The sequence below is a fragment of the Hemicordylus capensis genome, chromosome 2, assembly GCF_027244095.1.
Source record: "Hemicordylus capensis ecotype Gifberg chromosome 2, rHemCap1.1.pri, whole genome shotgun sequence".
NCBI classification, from domain to species: domain Eukaryota; kingdom Metazoa; phylum Chordata; class Lepidosauria; order Squamata; family Cordylidae; genus Hemicordylus; species Hemicordylus capensis.
Genome location: NC_069658.1, coordinates 18,135,021 through 18,151,203, shown reverse-complemented (window position 1 = coordinate 18,151,203; position 16,183 = coordinate 18,135,021). Strand labels below are relative to the sequence as shown.

General features: G+C 46.4%; 1 protein-coding gene across 2 annotated transcripts in view; it reads left to right on the top strand.

The window, feature by feature from the left end:
* Positions 1-16,183, top strand: part of MBD2 (methyl-CpG binding domain protein 2) — an 84,594-nt gene that overhangs the window by 31,011 nt on the left and 37,400 nt on the right. For both annotated transcript variants that reach the window (XM_053298999.1, XM_053298998.1), the window contains exon 2: positions 13,047-13,206. In XM_053298999.1, the coding sequence (XP_053154974.1) occupies positions 13,047-13,206 (160 nt within the window). The remainder of the gene's footprint in view (positions 1-13,046; positions 13,207-16,183) is intronic.

Here is a 16,183-nt window from a genome sequence, read left to right as displayed (position 1 = left end):
CCACTCCTAAGGGGAACATCTTACAGCAGACAGCGCTCACATGTAGTCGCCCATCCAAATGCAAACCAGGGCAGACCCTGCTTAGCAAAGGGGACAACTCATGCTTTTTGTCTGACCTACCAGACAAAGCCAGGTGTAAGATTTTAGCTTGGGTTGAATATTTACTTAGGAACAGGGCTCAGCATAGGAATTTTGCTTACAGTACCAGAACTGATCTCCCAGTTCCCCACCACCCCAAGATTTCTTCATTTCAGCAGTCCAAAACAGAAAAAGAATAGATTTGTTGTTGCTATTGTTAAGCAACTTGGGGTTGGCCACTATGTAATTTCAGTCATCTGAATACAGTCTCTTTCTTTTCCTTCCATGTGGTTTTGGTAGGTTTCTGTTATGCTGGCTACCATTTATACTATTGCTAAGTGGCGCAGTTAATCCTTGACTAACAAGCAGAAGGTTGCCAGTTCAAATCCCCGCTGGCACTACGGTATATTGGGCAGCAGTGATATAGGAAGATGCTGAAAGGCATCGTCTTATACTGCACGGGAGGAGGCCATGGTAAACCCCTCCTGAACTCTACCAAAGAAAACCACAGGGCTCTGTGGGCGCCAGAAGTCTAAATCGACTTGACGGCACACTTTACCTTTTATGAAGAAATAGCTTCTGGCTTCCTCTTTAACTTATTTTTGAAATAATGCCTGTATGAAGACTAATAAAATAAGTGGAAATGACAATCATTTTTTAAGAATCCTACCTTAATCCCCACCCTGTCCTGTCCTCCATGACTGGTAAGCTGTTTTTGACTGGATGGGTCATGAAAGTTGATATGAACAGATTACTCCTTTAAAACCTTCAAATTTATTACGTAAAAACAGATAAAACAACTCCTTTTCAAAACCTTTGTTAAAAGCATAGTAAAAAAATCAAAACAAACCAACGTTTCGGCGGCAAACACCAGCCTCAGTGGTGTTCCTCCATGTTCTGTGGATCACAAGTGTATATTGTTCACAACTATAAATACACACGCGCACACACACACACACACACTGGCAGTAATTTCAATCAACAAATGAGGTAAAAAGTGTGTGTGTGTGTGTGTGTACAGTGAGGGAAATAAGTATTTGATCCCCTGCTGATTTTGTCCGTTTGCCCTCTGACACAGAAATGACCAGGCTATAATTGGAATGGTAGGTTCATTGTAGCTGTGAGAGACAGAATAACAACAAACCCTCAAAAGCCCAGTGCCCAAAAGTCAGGGATGGATTTGCATTGTAGTGAGGGAAATAAGTATTCGATCCCCTATCAACCAGCAAGATTTCAGGCTCCCAGGTGTCTTTTCACTATATGCAGGTAACAAGCTGAGATGAGGAACACCCTCTGTAAGGGAGTGCTCCTAATCCCAGCTTGTTACAGTACCTGTATAAAAGACACCTGTCCATAGAAGCAAGCAGTCACTCAGCTTCCAAACTTACCACCATGCCCAAGACCAAAGAGCTGTCGAAGGATGTCAGGGACAAGGTTGTAAACCTGCACAAGGCTGGACTGGGCTACAAGACTATCGCCAAGCAGCTTGGTGAGAAGGTGACTACAGTTGGCACGATAACTCGCAAATGAAAGAAACACAAAATAACTGTCAATCTCCCTCGGTCTGGGGCTCCATGCAAGATCTCACCTCGTGGAGTTGCAATGATCATGAGAACGGTGACAAAGCAGCCCAGAACTACACGGGGGGAACTTGTCAATGATCTCAGGGCAGCTGGAACCATAGTCACCAAGAAAACAATTGGTAACACACTACGCCGTGAAGGACTGAAATCTTGCAGTGCCCGCAAGGTCCCCCTGCTCAAGGCAGCACATGTACAGGCCCATCTGCAGTTTGCCAATGCACATCTGAATGATCCAGAGGAGAACTGGGCGAAAATGTTGTGGTCAGATGAGACCAAAATCGAGCTCTTTGGCATCAACTCAACTCGCCGTGTGTGGAGGAGGAGGAATGCTGCCTATGAGCCCAAGAACACCATCCCCACCGTCAAACATGGAGGTGGACACATTATGCTTTGGGGGTGTTTTTCTGCTAAGGGGACAGGACACCTTCACCACATCGAAGGGACGATGGACGGGACCATGTACCGTCAGATCTTGGGTGAGCACCTCCTTCCCTCAGCCAGGGCATTGAGAATGGGTCGTGGATGGGTATTCCAGCATGACAATGACCCAAAATACACAGCCAAGGCAACAAAGGAGTGGCTCAAGAAGAAGCACATGAAGGTCCTGGAGTGGCCCAGCCAGTCTCCAGACCTTAATCCCATAGAAAATCTGTGGAGGGAGCTGAAGGTTCGGGTTGCCAAACATTAGCCTCGAAACCTTTCTGACTTGGAGAGGATCTGCAAAGAGGAGTGGGACAACATCCCTCCTGGGTTGTGTGCAAACCTGGTGGCCAACTGCAAGAAACGTCTGACCTCTGTGATTGCCAGCAAGGGTTTTGCCACCAAGTACTAAGACATCTTTTGTGAAGGGATCGAATACTTATTTCCCTCACTACAATGCAAATCCATCCCTGACTTTTGGGCACTGGGCTTTTGAGGGTTGGTTTGTTGTTATTCTGTCTCTCACAGCTACAATAAACCTACCATTCCAATTATAGCCTGGTCATTTCTGTGTCAGAGGGCAAACGGACAAAATCAGCAGGGGATCAAATACTTATTTCCCTCACTGTATGTGTATGTGTGTGTTTTGGGAGGGAGAAGATGAGATAAAGGGAACCAAGATTAAAAGGAGTAGTGTACAGAATAATGGTTCTTTATTTATTTACTTACTTACTTGCTTACTTGCTTGTTTATTTATTTAACATATTTGTATACTAGGGAGTTTTATATTGGAGAAGCAGGAAGAGAGTTAATCACTAGATTTAAAGAACACTTGACAGATACAAAGTATGTGAAGAGATAGAGAGGCCATGGTCAGTACATCTGACCACATACCATGAGGGAATAACAATGTCTGTTAGGGTGGATGTATCAGAGGTGGAGCGTTGCTTAGTATGAAGAAAGATTAGAGAGGCAATATATAGAGAAACTCAAACCCAGTGTCAATGACAGGGAAGAGTTGAAGGAGACCGTGAAGTATATTGGCTACTAAGGACTATGTAATGTAGGAACAGACACACAGCTGGATGACCTTGGTTCCCTTTGTCTCTTGTCTTCTAACCCCTCCACTTTTTACCTCATTTGTTGATTGAAATTACTGCCAGTGTGTGTGTAATTAAAGTTGTCAATAATATAAGCAGGTGATCCACAGAAGATGGAGGAACCAAACTGAGGCTGGCGTCTGGCACCAAAACGTTTGTTTGTTTTTGTGTTTAATATGCTTTTAACAACATTTTAAAACAACCTTTTTACAAGGCATTGTTATCTGGTTTTACGTAATAAATTTGAAGGTCTTAAAGGAGTACTTGGGAGTCACCTTAAATATGCGTATTGCATCACCAGCTTATCAACTTACATGAACAGATTCTTCATTTGATGCTCTTTCCAAATTTAAGACTTGCTGTACCAAATTCCTGTACTTGCGGGGGAGTATACTTCAATGAACTTGGGTCTTTCTCTTCAATAAACAGCTATATATTTAATTCTCCTAAACCTACCCGTTGCTAATCCTGTGTGTGGCAGCTCTCACTAGAGCAGCTGCCTGGGGGATAGCGACAGGGGTGGGAGACAATGGCAGCGGCGGTGGGCCAGCCTGGCCCTGGCCTGGCCGCTGATTGGCTGGAGGTGGCGGCGGACCAGCCTGGCCCTGGCCCGGCCGCTGGGAAAAGGGGGTGGGAGGAAGTGGGCTGGCCAGCCGGTCCTCCAGAAAATGCGGGGGGTGGGGAGAAGCGGGCAGCGGCGTTGGGGAGGGGCCGCCCAGCCAGCCAGAAAGCCCGGCAAGCCGGCACGGTGGTGGTGGGAGAACAGCGGTGGTGGGTGGCCTGGATGCTCTGCACCCGGCCCAGCTAGTTTCCAGTTAAATTCTGCTTCTCAATACATGCTCACAAAATGACTCACAAGTGTTTAAGACCAAAATCATTCTCACCCATCTGATGATGGTATTCGATGTGACAACTGAACTAGAAACCATAGTTTGAAAGCTTCCTACAAAGTAGGGTTGCAAGCCATGGCTGGAGGCTGGTTTGCAGTCCAGCTTTGTAGGAAGTATTCAACTGATTACCAGTCTATACATCGCTACAAACTATGGTTTAGCAAATCAGGTAGCTTTCTATTAAGCTGGGCATGCAAAGGGAGGGGGAAACAGGAACAGCTTGTTGCCTGTTCCTGAACCAACAGTGATTGGTTGGGCCAGGAACATGATGATGGAACTGGGCCACTAAGTAAGTTCAGTCATCAGAATACAGTCATCTGAAAACTTTCTTCTTCCCCCGTGTGGTTTCAGTGGGCTTCTGTTGTTCTGGTTACCATATATAATATTGCTATGAAGAAATAGCTTCTGGCTTCCTCTCTAACCTCCTTTTGAAATAATGGCCATAAGAAGGCTAATAAAATAAGTGGAAATGACACTCATTTTTTGGAAGACAGGATTTTTTTTTCTTATATGGTGTTAGGTTGCAAAACGTTTCTACCCTTTTTAACTGCAGTTCTGAATTTTGCTTGATAGACTGACTTCAGCTTCCACTCCCTCCCCCACCAAAAATCCCTCAGCAACCCACAGTTTTAAAGGACTGTGCAATTTGCACTGCACGCCCAAGGAAATTTTGCTCTTCAGTCTCTCAGATAGCACACCCAGGGGTGGTCTTGCAATGCAAGCAGAGGCGTAACTATAGGGGGGGCAGGGGGGGCACGTGCCCCGGGCGCCATCTTTTCTGGTCACGTGGGGGGCGCCGCCATAACAAAAAAAATGTTTTTTAATTTTTTTTTATTTTTTTGTTAATACAAATGTTTCCTGCTCAGTGCAGCAGCGCTGCAGCAGTCAAGGGAGCGTGTCGGCGCCCCCTCCCCCATGAGCGGTCCCTTCCGCGCTGCCCGCGCCCCCCCCTCATTACCTTACTGGCGCCTGGCGGCCAGTCAGTGGCCTGGCTTGGTGGCGGCGGCGGGCGCTTGTGAGGAAAAACCTAAGTATAATGTAGTATGTTGGGGGGGCGGGGGGCGCCATTTCAATGCTTGCCCCGGGCGCCGTTTTCCCTAGTTACGCCTCTGAATGCAAGGTAAGCCTCTGAAACGAAAGTGACTTGCAAACCTGTTTCATGATTACTCAGGGTGCTGCAATTCAAAGGGAGAAAAAGTTTAAAAAATCAAATCACTGGGAGTTTGGAAGCCCCGATTCAAATCCTCACTCATCCATTAAGCTCACTGAGTGATGTTGGGTCAGTCACTCTCTCTCGGCTCAACTCGCCTTACAGAATTGTAGTGAGGTTAAAATGGGGTGGGCATGTATGCCACTCTGACTTCCTTGGAATAAGGGTGAGAGAAACATGTCATACATAAATAAAGCAGCTTTCTGGAGAGACCGCATGTGAGCACTGTAAGATATTCCCCCTCGGTATGGAGCTGCTCTAGGAAGAGCATCTAGGTTCCAAGTTCCCTCCCTGGCTTCTCCAGGATAGGGCAGAGAAAGATTCCTGCCTGCAACCTTGGAGAAGCCGCTGCCAGTCTGTGAAGACAATACTGAGCTAGATAGACCAATGGTCTGACACAGTATATGGCAGCTTCCTATGATCCTAGATTTCTGTTGCTGCGTGCTTTCCAACACTGCCACTTCATCTTTGTTTAAAAGACTGAGAAAAATATTTATGATGATACACTTGTAACAACTCTGTATTTGAGAGAGAGATTAAATGCTGTACGCTAAAAATGGAATTCACTCTGGAAATCGTACATTGTGAACATTCTCTTGTACTGCTTTTAGCCACAATTTTGATTTCTGGTTGTTTAGATCGTGAGCATCTTCCTGCTGTGCCCCTCCCCACCACACCACTTCTGAGCAGTGAGCACTTCCAGGGTGGTGGTGGTACGACTTGGAGTCTAACTTCCTCTGAAGGAGAGATTACTGAAGACTTGTGGTGTCTTTCTAGCATTTGGTTTATTTAAAGCAATGCAGGACTCCTCAGACTTGGATCCCCAGACATTGCTGGACTGGGACATAGGAAGCTGCTGTATACCGAGTCAGACCATCGGTCTATCTAGCTCAGTATTTTCTACACATACTGGCAGAGGCTTCCCCAAGGTTGCAGGCAGGAGTCTCTCTCAGCCCTATCTTGGAGATGCTGCCAGGGAGGGAACTTGGAACCTAGATGCTCTCCCCAGAGCGGCTCCATCCCCTGAGGGGAATATCTTCCAGTGCTCACATGTGATCTCCCATTCAAATGCAACCAGGGTGGAGTCTGCTTAGCTAGGGGTACAAGTCATGCTTGCTACCACAAGACCAGCTCCTATCACCCCCAGTCATAAGGGTATTGTGGCTGAGGGTGGTGGGAATTGTAGTCCAAGAACACCTGGCGAGTGGGGACCCAAGTTTGAGAAGCTTTCACTAATGTAAAGTTTGAGTATTAGAAAGGGCTGGAAGAGCAAAGCATTCCGAAAAGCACAGCAACATCAAGGTGCCATCCAGACACCCCTGCACCCTAATGGTCCTGCTAGCCTTTCTGTCTGGCTTATACATTTCAGGTAGAGTTGCCTCCCCCCGCCCTGGAATTTCAGGGTTTCACCTGGATTTTGAGCATCTCTCCCAGGTTTGCCCAGATTTCAGCTTTCCTGGCAGGGGGCAGGTGGAGCTAAGCTCTAGCCATTGTAGAAGCAGAGCTATGGAGCAAAACGTGTAGCTACTCTTCTGCTCAAAAATGATTTTCAAGCCAGTTTACATAATATGCAAATTAGGCACCCTGGGTTTGGGAAGCCAGAATATGGCAACCCAAATTTCAGGCCATCCAAAGAAAAAGAAAATGTAACCCCACTTGTTTCCCTCTCTCTTTTTCACTATCTTCTCTGGTCGCAAGTACCTTTGGGCAGGAGGGGTGAAAGCTGCGGGCGATGTAGAGGATGATAGTGTATTCCCATCAGGATCTGAGGAGGCAAGCCCCTGAACACTAGCTGCTGGAGAAAGGGTAGTTGTCCTCTTTCACCCACTTGTGGGATTCCCAGAGGCATCTGGCTGGCCACTGCGTGAAACAGGCTGCTAGACTGGAGGGGCCTTTGGCTGATCCAGCAGGGCCTCTTCTTATGTTCTTAAGTTGTTTTAAGACTTTCCCAACTACTCATTCTATGGGGTGGGAGACATGTGAACCTTTTAAAAGGTTCTCCATGGCTTCCCACATCCAGGGTGAGAGCCAATAAGTCGCCACTTAAGAAACATCCTTGGGATCTGTTTAACAAAAGAAGAGCCAGTGTGTTTTAACGACTGCAAACCTGTAGCAAAATGCTGAAAATACCAAAAGACCTATGCAATGATGACGGCTTAGTTGAGAAATCAAAAGAGGAGGGGGGAAATTGATGTATGGTTGGTTATATATTTGTAAAGACTTGTGTCAGGAACTTGCTAGTGCCGTTTAATTTCGAAATGGCTATTTTAAGACCTAGCTACTTTCATTCTGACTCTTTGGTGCGAGCCTGAGCTTTGTCATTCTCTGCAGCATTGTATCCCTTCATCCGGACTCTCTGAGCGCACATGGCTTTGTGAAAGCTTTAAAGTTGCACTGTAAAGGGAACAAAACCTAACCTTTGCTCTCTGTTGCAGCTAAGAACAAGGACAGTTGCTGCTAAGAACAAGCCCCTGAATTGTGTTAAGAAAAGCACAGTACACTTTTGTACACTGCAAAATGCCTACATGGTTTTTTTAGGAGCAGTGTTGGCTGAGCTGCAAAGAGACCAGAGATTTCTTTTGGGAATAGATAGTCTCCATCTCCTGGATCACACCCATGTGGGCCTCATGTGATCTGCCATCCCTTGATTGCTCAGCATTTGGGACTGGTTCATATGTGCATGCTTGATGATGACAATTCACAAGAACATCAAATAAGGCCAGCCTTGCTGGATCAGGCCCAAGGCCAATCTAGTCCAGCATCCTTGTTTCCCACAGTGGCTCACCAGATGCTACTGGAAAGTTCATTGGCAAGAGATGAAGACATGCCATCTCTCCTATTGTTGCTTCCCTGCCAATGGTGTTAAGAGGCATCCCATCTCTGAACCTGGAGGTAGCCTATAGCCATCTAGACTAGTAGCCATTGATAGACCTGACCTCCATGAATTTGATGAAGCCCTTTTTAAAGCCACCCAAGCGAGTGGCCATCACCACAACCCATGGCAGGGAATTCCATAGATTAATTATGCATTGGGTGAAAAAGTACTTTTCTCAGTCCTAAATTTCCTGGCAGTCAGTTTCATGGAATGAATCCATTCTCTAGTGTTCACTCCATGCATAATTTTATAGAGCTGTATCATGTCTCCCCTTAGTTGCCTTCCAGATTTAACCTTAAGGAATATGCAACTTGTATGTATTGAATGGGCCATCCAAGATTTAATAGCACAGATAGGACTTCCAGAGGTCCTTGCATCACCTCAGATGCTTACTTTTCAGTGGCGTCAGTTCACACTTTCAGCTGCCAACCCTTAAACATTGTACAACCACTGAGTGCAAAGAAATCATGGCCTTGATGGACTTGTGAACCGGCAGGCTGTCTTCATTGAAAAATACTGTGTTTGTGCTGCCTGAGTGGCCATGGGCAGGTCAATAGCTTAACCTGCCAAACAGGATCTTCATGAGGGTAAAATTGAAAAATGCTTTGTATGTTGCCCTGAACTTGTTAGAGGAAAAGTGGGATACGAATGCGAGCGGCTAAGAGGCCATACGTGTTCCTCACCATGTGGCACTTTCCTCAGTCAGGATATTTATGCTGAGCAAACAGTTCCAGTTCCTCCTCCTCGCTTTCTCCAGTTTCTCTCTTGCTTCCCTCTGTATGTTCTGTGAACACTTCCGCTCCTCCTCTTGTCCAAGTTTCCACTCCCAAAATCAGAGTTCCAGTTTCTGGAGGAAGAGTGCAGATTATGCAAATAGATGCAAATAGTGCCCGTGCTATATAATACAGGTTAGAGAGCCTCAAATGCTGAGATTGGCATTTTAGATGGTTTAGTGCAGCCTATTCATCCCTGTCTGTGACATGGTTAATGTCTCTTGCATTTTTCCAGCATCTCATCTACTGTCAGAATAGTCTGTGAGATGATTTGCCAAAATTCACCCACTGATCAGGGATGAGAACCAGAGTTCTGATATCCTGGCCCAACAACCTGCACCCTGTAACAAAGGGCTGAGTGCACATTTTAATGCAGCAAGGCAGTGGTATTTACACTGATCCTTCCTGGGAGGCACATGCAAAGTGTAAAAGAGAGAGATGCACAGTAGTTGTGTGCAGTGTTCCCTCTAACAGAGATTCCCAGGTGTTGTTGACTACAACTCCCAGAATCCCCAAGCAAAACCCATTGCGGCTAGGGATTCTGGGAGTTGTAGTCAACAACATCTGGGAATTCCTGTTAGAGGGAACACTGGTTGTGTGTGCCAGAGAACCACAGCTTAATGCAAGCCCCCAGAGCATGTCACTTAGCTGACCCAAATATCTGGAGGAGCTGGTCTCCTCTTCACACTTCCTTTCCTACAAGGAACATGAAATGCCAGAAATCTGATTATTTGTAAATACCCGGTAAAAGCCCAAATGCCCCTTGGCCAGCATGTTCCTTTTTAAAAAGGGCTTCCCAGGCATGGGTCAACATATGTGACTACCACTCTCATCATCCTGGCCTTGAGCCGTGTGATGGAGGATGGTGGGAATCATAGTTCAGCAGCCTCTGGGGACCCATGGTTGGGAATGCCAACTCTAAAGTGGTATTGACCAGTTGCCGTGTTCTACAGGCACTAATGCAGGGGCCAGCACAGTTTGACCACTTCACTGATGGCCAACATCTGTAGCAAAGCTGGTACCACATGGCAGTAAAGGCTTCTCATGGATGGAGCATGTTGGTGTGAGCATGTGCTCAGCTGGTGGGAGGACATTGATTGGGGTTCTGGGAAAGGACTGTGTAAAGGCAGGTAGGCAGTAGGGATATACATGAACCTGTTCAGAGGTCCTTCTACCGGCCTCTGAACAGGTTCAAATGATTGGCGGCTCAGCTGGTTCAAAGGTGGGGGGGACACCTTTAAGGATGAGGTAGGGTACTCTTAACCCTCCCGTCACGTTTCCCCCGCTGACGCTGCACTTCAAAAGGGTCCGGTGGGGTGGCAGCATACGTCCCTGCCACCCCCGTTCCCTTGTTGGACTGGAAGTGACAGGAAGTACCCTGCACGCATGCCCACGTCGGCACGAGCATGCAAATGTACTCCACTTGACATGCGCACAGGGTACTTCCTGTCACTTGTGGTGCGACGAGGGAATGAGGTGGCAGGGAGGTATGCTGCCGCCCCGCCGGATCCTTTTCAAATGCTGCACCAGCGGGGGAAACACAGTGAGGGGTAAGAGCACTCTCCCTCACCCTTAAAGGTGCCCCCGCCTTTGAACTGGCCCGTCAGTTCCGTGCACACGCCTAGTAGGCAGTGGCACTTCTGGCTTCCGAGAGAGCAATACCACAACACTGACATGACTGTTCCCTTCTCAAGTGAAATAGTGAACAAAAGATTTGTCCGCATTTTGATGTGAGATTGGCAAAGCCCCCAAGGTCCAAATGGTGTTGGAGGCCTGATCTGGATTGCCAATGGGCTACAAACGTGAACTGGACAACATATTATTCAGGATGGCAAAAACCAACATAATTATGATGTATACAGGAGGCCCTCATTTCCGTGGGTTCTCCCATCATAGTTTCAGCTATTAGTGGTCGGGATATAGGCACCCGATTTCCATTATTGCAGGGGTGATTTTTGGCTGTTCATGGTTTCTGTGTGCACGTTCCACACTTCCAGTGTCACTTCCAGCTTGGAGGCAGCATGGAGCCATGTTGGGTCCTCCCCACTGGTATTTAGAGGATTTTCCAGAGGTTTTTTGTGTGTGAACTTCAGAGGATTTGGGGGCTGCTTCAAGCTTGGGACAGAACATTCAGAGTGTTTCGAGCACCATTTTGGACTCTGGGCAAGGGGCAATGGAAGGTAACTTTTTTAAAAAAATCATTACCTGCTTACCGCTCACACCTGCGCCCTGCTTAGCATCTCTCACAGAGGCTGCCCAGCCTGCAGTGCTCTTCTGGCCTCTGCACATGTGCGATAGCCTTGCAGAAATCTCTGTCAAGGAACATTTAACTCCTTTATAGACCTAAAGCAATGAAACCGCACTAGTCCGTGGCAAATGGAAACCGACGCTTCTTCAGTTTGCAACAGGCATGTTTCTCTCTCACTGTGTTGGTTTGTGAAAGAATGGCATTTTAAGTGTGACAAAGGTTTTATCAAAAGATACTGAGAACACCAATACAAAGTAGTGCCAGTTCTAACGGCTGTCTTGTTCATGTGTGTTGCAAATTCGCAGTTGTCTCTGGTCCTCTTGTCAGCAAGGGGGCCACTCCTGCTGCACAGTGTAGACCCTGGAATGGTAGGAGCTGTAACTAAGACGTGGAGGCTGTTGCTCTTTCACATGTTCCTAAGAGTGTTCAATGCACATAGAAGGGTGGGTGGCATTGCAGGGGCAGCCTCCCCCTTGATCTACTTATGTGGTTCCTTGAATGCTAGAGCGGAGCCCCCATCTGTTCAGTTTTACACAGAGAGCCCTCTAAGGCAGGGCTTGACATAAATCCCAGATGCCAGCTTGCTATGGCACCTGGGAATTTAAGGGTAGCATTTGAGCCAGGTGACGGATGGATGGGAGCAGGCAAAGCAGAGGTGGGTTGCTTCCCTCTTAAGAACACAAGAAGCTGCCTTACCCTGAATCAGACCCTTGGTCCATCTAACTCAGTATTGTCTACTCTGATTTATATTTATTTTATATTTATTTTATATTTCATTCATTCATTCATTCATATCCTGCTTTTCCTCCAAGGAGCTCAGAGTGTTATACATGGTTATACTTATCCTCACAACAACCCTGTGAGGTCGGTTAGGCTGACAGATACATGACTGGCCCAGAGTCACCCAGTGAGTTTCATGGTTGAATGGGGATTAGAACCCGGGTCTTCCCGGTCCTGAAGGAGCCAGGGAGTGAAACTGGGACCTTCTACTGTCAAGAGCCCCTGGTGGCACAGTGGTAAAACTGCCGCCCTGTAACCAGAAGGTTACAAGTTCGATCCTGACCAGGGGCTCAAGGTTGACTCAGCCTTCCATCCTTCCGAGGTCGGTAAAATGAGTACCCAGAATGTTGGGGGCAATATGCTAAATCATTGTAAACCGCTTAGAGAGCTTCCAGCTATAGAGCGGTATATAAATGTAAGTGCTATTGCTATTGCTATTCTACATGCAGATGCTCTTCCACTGAGCTATGGCCTTACCCCATAAAGGGAGTATCTAACAACAGACAGTGTTCACAAGTAATCACCCATCTGAATGCAAACTAGGGTGGACCCTGCTTTGCAAAGGAAGACAATTCATGCTTGCTGCCACAGGACCAACTCACATCATCCACCTTCTGGCCTCCACGCTTAAATTTCCATGTGCCTTAGCAAGTTGGTACCTGGGATTTGTTGCGCCCTAAACTAGCGAAACGAATGAATGTGCATAAAACTGTGGAGGAGGCAGGGAGAGAGAGAGTTATCTCTATTTGAACTCAACATTTGAAACCCTGAAGGGTGAGGAATGACTCTGGTTCCTAGATTTTTGAGCTGGCTCCTAGGTCTAAAGAAATTTGTTGAGACCTGCTCTAAAGGTACCCAGTTGCATGGACAGAGATCCTCTGCGTGCGCAGCTGTATGTGTTCAGTTATTGGGTGAATGTGTGTAGCTAGGGATGAAACTTGCTCTTTCCACCTCCCATGTTTTGAACCTGCTTTGGGAACCTTTGAAAAGGGTTCCTATCCTCTTGCGTGACATGGTCTTAATAAAGCATTTCTTCTTCTTCTCTCCCTCTTCCTCCCCCTCTTTTTGTTTCTCCTCTAAAATTTGTAGCCCAAGTGGAAAGAAGTTCCGAAGCAAGCCCCAGTTGGCCAGGTACTTGGGGAACTCTGTTGACCTCAGCAGTTTTGACTTCAGGACGGGGAAGATGATGCCCAGTAAATTACAGAAGAACAAACAGAGATTAAGGAATGACTCGCTCAGTCAAAATAAGGTTGGTTAACTCTGATGATTTTTATAAACGTGTCAGCTGTGGAAATTCTGAAATCTCTTTTCAACCCAAAGCAGGCATCTATTTATACTCTGCTCACAGCACTCCCTTGACATCTTTCCACTTATCTTTATGCTTGGTGGCGGCATAAAGATGGTAGGTAACTTTGCTTGTGTGATTTAAGAGATACTTTGCCAAAATAAATAGAAATCAGTCAGGGATTTAAAACTTGAAATAATTCAGAAATTGGCATGTGTGCATAATCAAAGGTAACAACTGCCAGTGGGGTTTTTAAAAAATAAATCTGTGTGATGAGCAATGATAAGGCTGACAAAACATTTCTAAGGAACATTTTGCTGTGACAGGTTACACTAGGAGATGATCCACTGGATTGCCACAGTTTTGTCATTGCTGTGCTTGTCATCTTGTGAGCAAAAATAGGCATTTACAAGACTGTCTCTTGCCATAGAGAAGGTTAGACACACGCAAGCCACTGGAATCAAAGAATCTTTGTTAAAGTGGAGGAGTCTCATTAACTTGACTGGGAAACCATTTCTACCCACAGTGGATATTTTGGTGTGAAATAAAACCCTGATTTTCTCTGAAGTTCCCTTTATTGTTTTCTCCAGGGATTTAGAAGTGTCTAAGGACTGGTTCATACATTTATGTTCATAACTCCCTACGTAATTGGGCAAAGAGGTACTTTTTAAGGTCATTTTTAGCAGGTCAAACAACTGTCCCTGTTCAACTCAGTTCGGTGGCTCTTGCTGGTATCTTCCTCCTGTGCTTTTTTTTTCATATTGTACGCCCCTTTTGGGACAGGGAACTGTGTTCTCATTCTTTGTCTCATTCCTTCTGCTATGTGTTGAAAAGTGGCATGTTCACATTCCTAGTGTGTTCTGCTTTGTGCTGGCTTTAAAGAGTGTTGTCTCAGATGAAAGAGGCTGTAACTCAGTGGTAAAGCACCGACTTTGCATTCAGAAGGCCTCAGGTTCAATATCCGGCATCTCCACATAGGGCTGGGAAAGACCCTTCTCTGACTGGAGAGCTTCTGTCAGTGAGTGTAGATAGGACTGAGCTAGGTGGATCAGTCTGACTTAAGAACGTAAGAACAGCCCTGCTGGATCACGCCCAAGGCCCATCTAGTCCAGCATCCTGTTTCACACAGTGGCCCACCAGATGCCACTGGAAGCTACAGGCAGGAGTTGAGGGCATGCCCTCTCTCCTGCTGTTACTCCCCTGCAACTGGTACTCAGAGGCATCCTGCCTTTGAGGCTGGACGTGGCCCACAGCCCTCTGACTAGTAGCCATTGATAGACCTCTCCTCCGTGAAGTTATCCAAACCCTTCTTAAAGCCTTCTAGGTTGTTGGCTGACACCACATCTTGTAGTAGAGAATTCCATAAGTGGGTTATGTGTTGTGTGAAAAAGTACTTCCGTTTGTTGGTCCTAGATTTCCTGGCAATCAATTTCATGGGATGACCCCTGGTTCTAGTGTTATGGGAGAGGGAGAAGAATTTCTCTCTATCCACTTTCTCTACACGATGCATGATTTATAGACCTCTATTATGTCTCCCCGCAGTCATCTTTTTTCTAAACTAAAAAGCCCCAGGTGTTGTAGTCTTGCCTCATAAGGAAGGTGCTCTAGGCCCCTGATCATCTTGGTTGCCCTCTTCTGCACCTTTTCCAGTTCAACAATGTCCTTCTTTAGATGTGGTGACCAGAATTGTATGCAGTACTCCAAGTGTGGTTGCACCATAGTTTTGTATAAGGGACTTGGCTTCAGCAGGCCAAGGGACAGTTAGCTGGGAGGACTTTGCATGATGCAATGTTACCTTTTGATAAGATCTTGAGAATTTCACCATATTCATTTTTTCAAAGTTCTCCAATCTTCCATAAGCCAGGACGGGTAAGCTGGGGAACATAGGAAGCTGCCATATACTGAGTCAGACCATAGGTCCATCTCGCTCAGTATTGTCTACAAAGACTGGCAGCAGCTTCTTCAAGGTTGCAGGCAGGATTCTCTCCCAGCCCTATCTTGGAGATGCCAGGGGAGGAACTTGGAGCCTAGATGCTCTTCCCAGAGCAGCTCCATCCCCTAAGGGGAATATCTTACAGCACTCACACTTCTAGTCTCCCTTTCGTATGCAACCAGGGCGGATCCTGCTTAGCTTAAGGGGACAAGTCGTGCTTGCTACCACAAGACCAGCTCTCTTCCCTTTTAACTGAAGAGGATTTTCATTGATGAGGGAACACAACTTCATGCTCTGTGCAACTCCTCTTCCCTCCTTGTAGCCAGCAGAAAAGCAATAGTTTATGCAAACGTACCTGACTGGGCACAGATCTTTCCTTCATTGACACAGAATTTGGTTGGTAGAGCACCTTTGGTCTCCTGGCAGAGTCTACACAGCTGTAACACATTAAAATGCATGGAGAGTATGATCAAAATAAGGCTATGGCAGATGTTCACCTGTTCCAATTTTCAGGGCTAAAGTAGTGCTTTCAGGAGTCCTGAAACATTCCCTAAAAAGACCTTCAGTCACATGGTTATGACTGTGTGTAGTCCTTGTCTTCCCCTCTCTGCATCTGCTTTGGTAGTTTTCCTCCTACTGTGGTCTCCTCCTTTCTTGAGCAATTGCAGCAAATTGGGAATCATCTAGTGAACATGATTCCATCATGAAACTACATAGCCAGTCAGATTTGGCTGCATGATGATACCACTGAGGGCAAACAAACTGTGATTGAGGAGATCTTGAGCTAGCCACATCTCTTGCCAGTCACTCTGAATTGCCATCACTCTACATCGGCTTTATGGACCTTCTTTTTTCAACGTGATCTGTGGGAAAAATCACCAAAAGAAGACGGGGCTTCTTTTGGCTGCTGCCAAAAGTGTTCATGTACTTCCCTTTAGCTCACCCTTGATAAAAGGCATCCTTGCATCAAAAACTCCTCCTCTCAAAACCTCCCTGTACTTGCGTTGT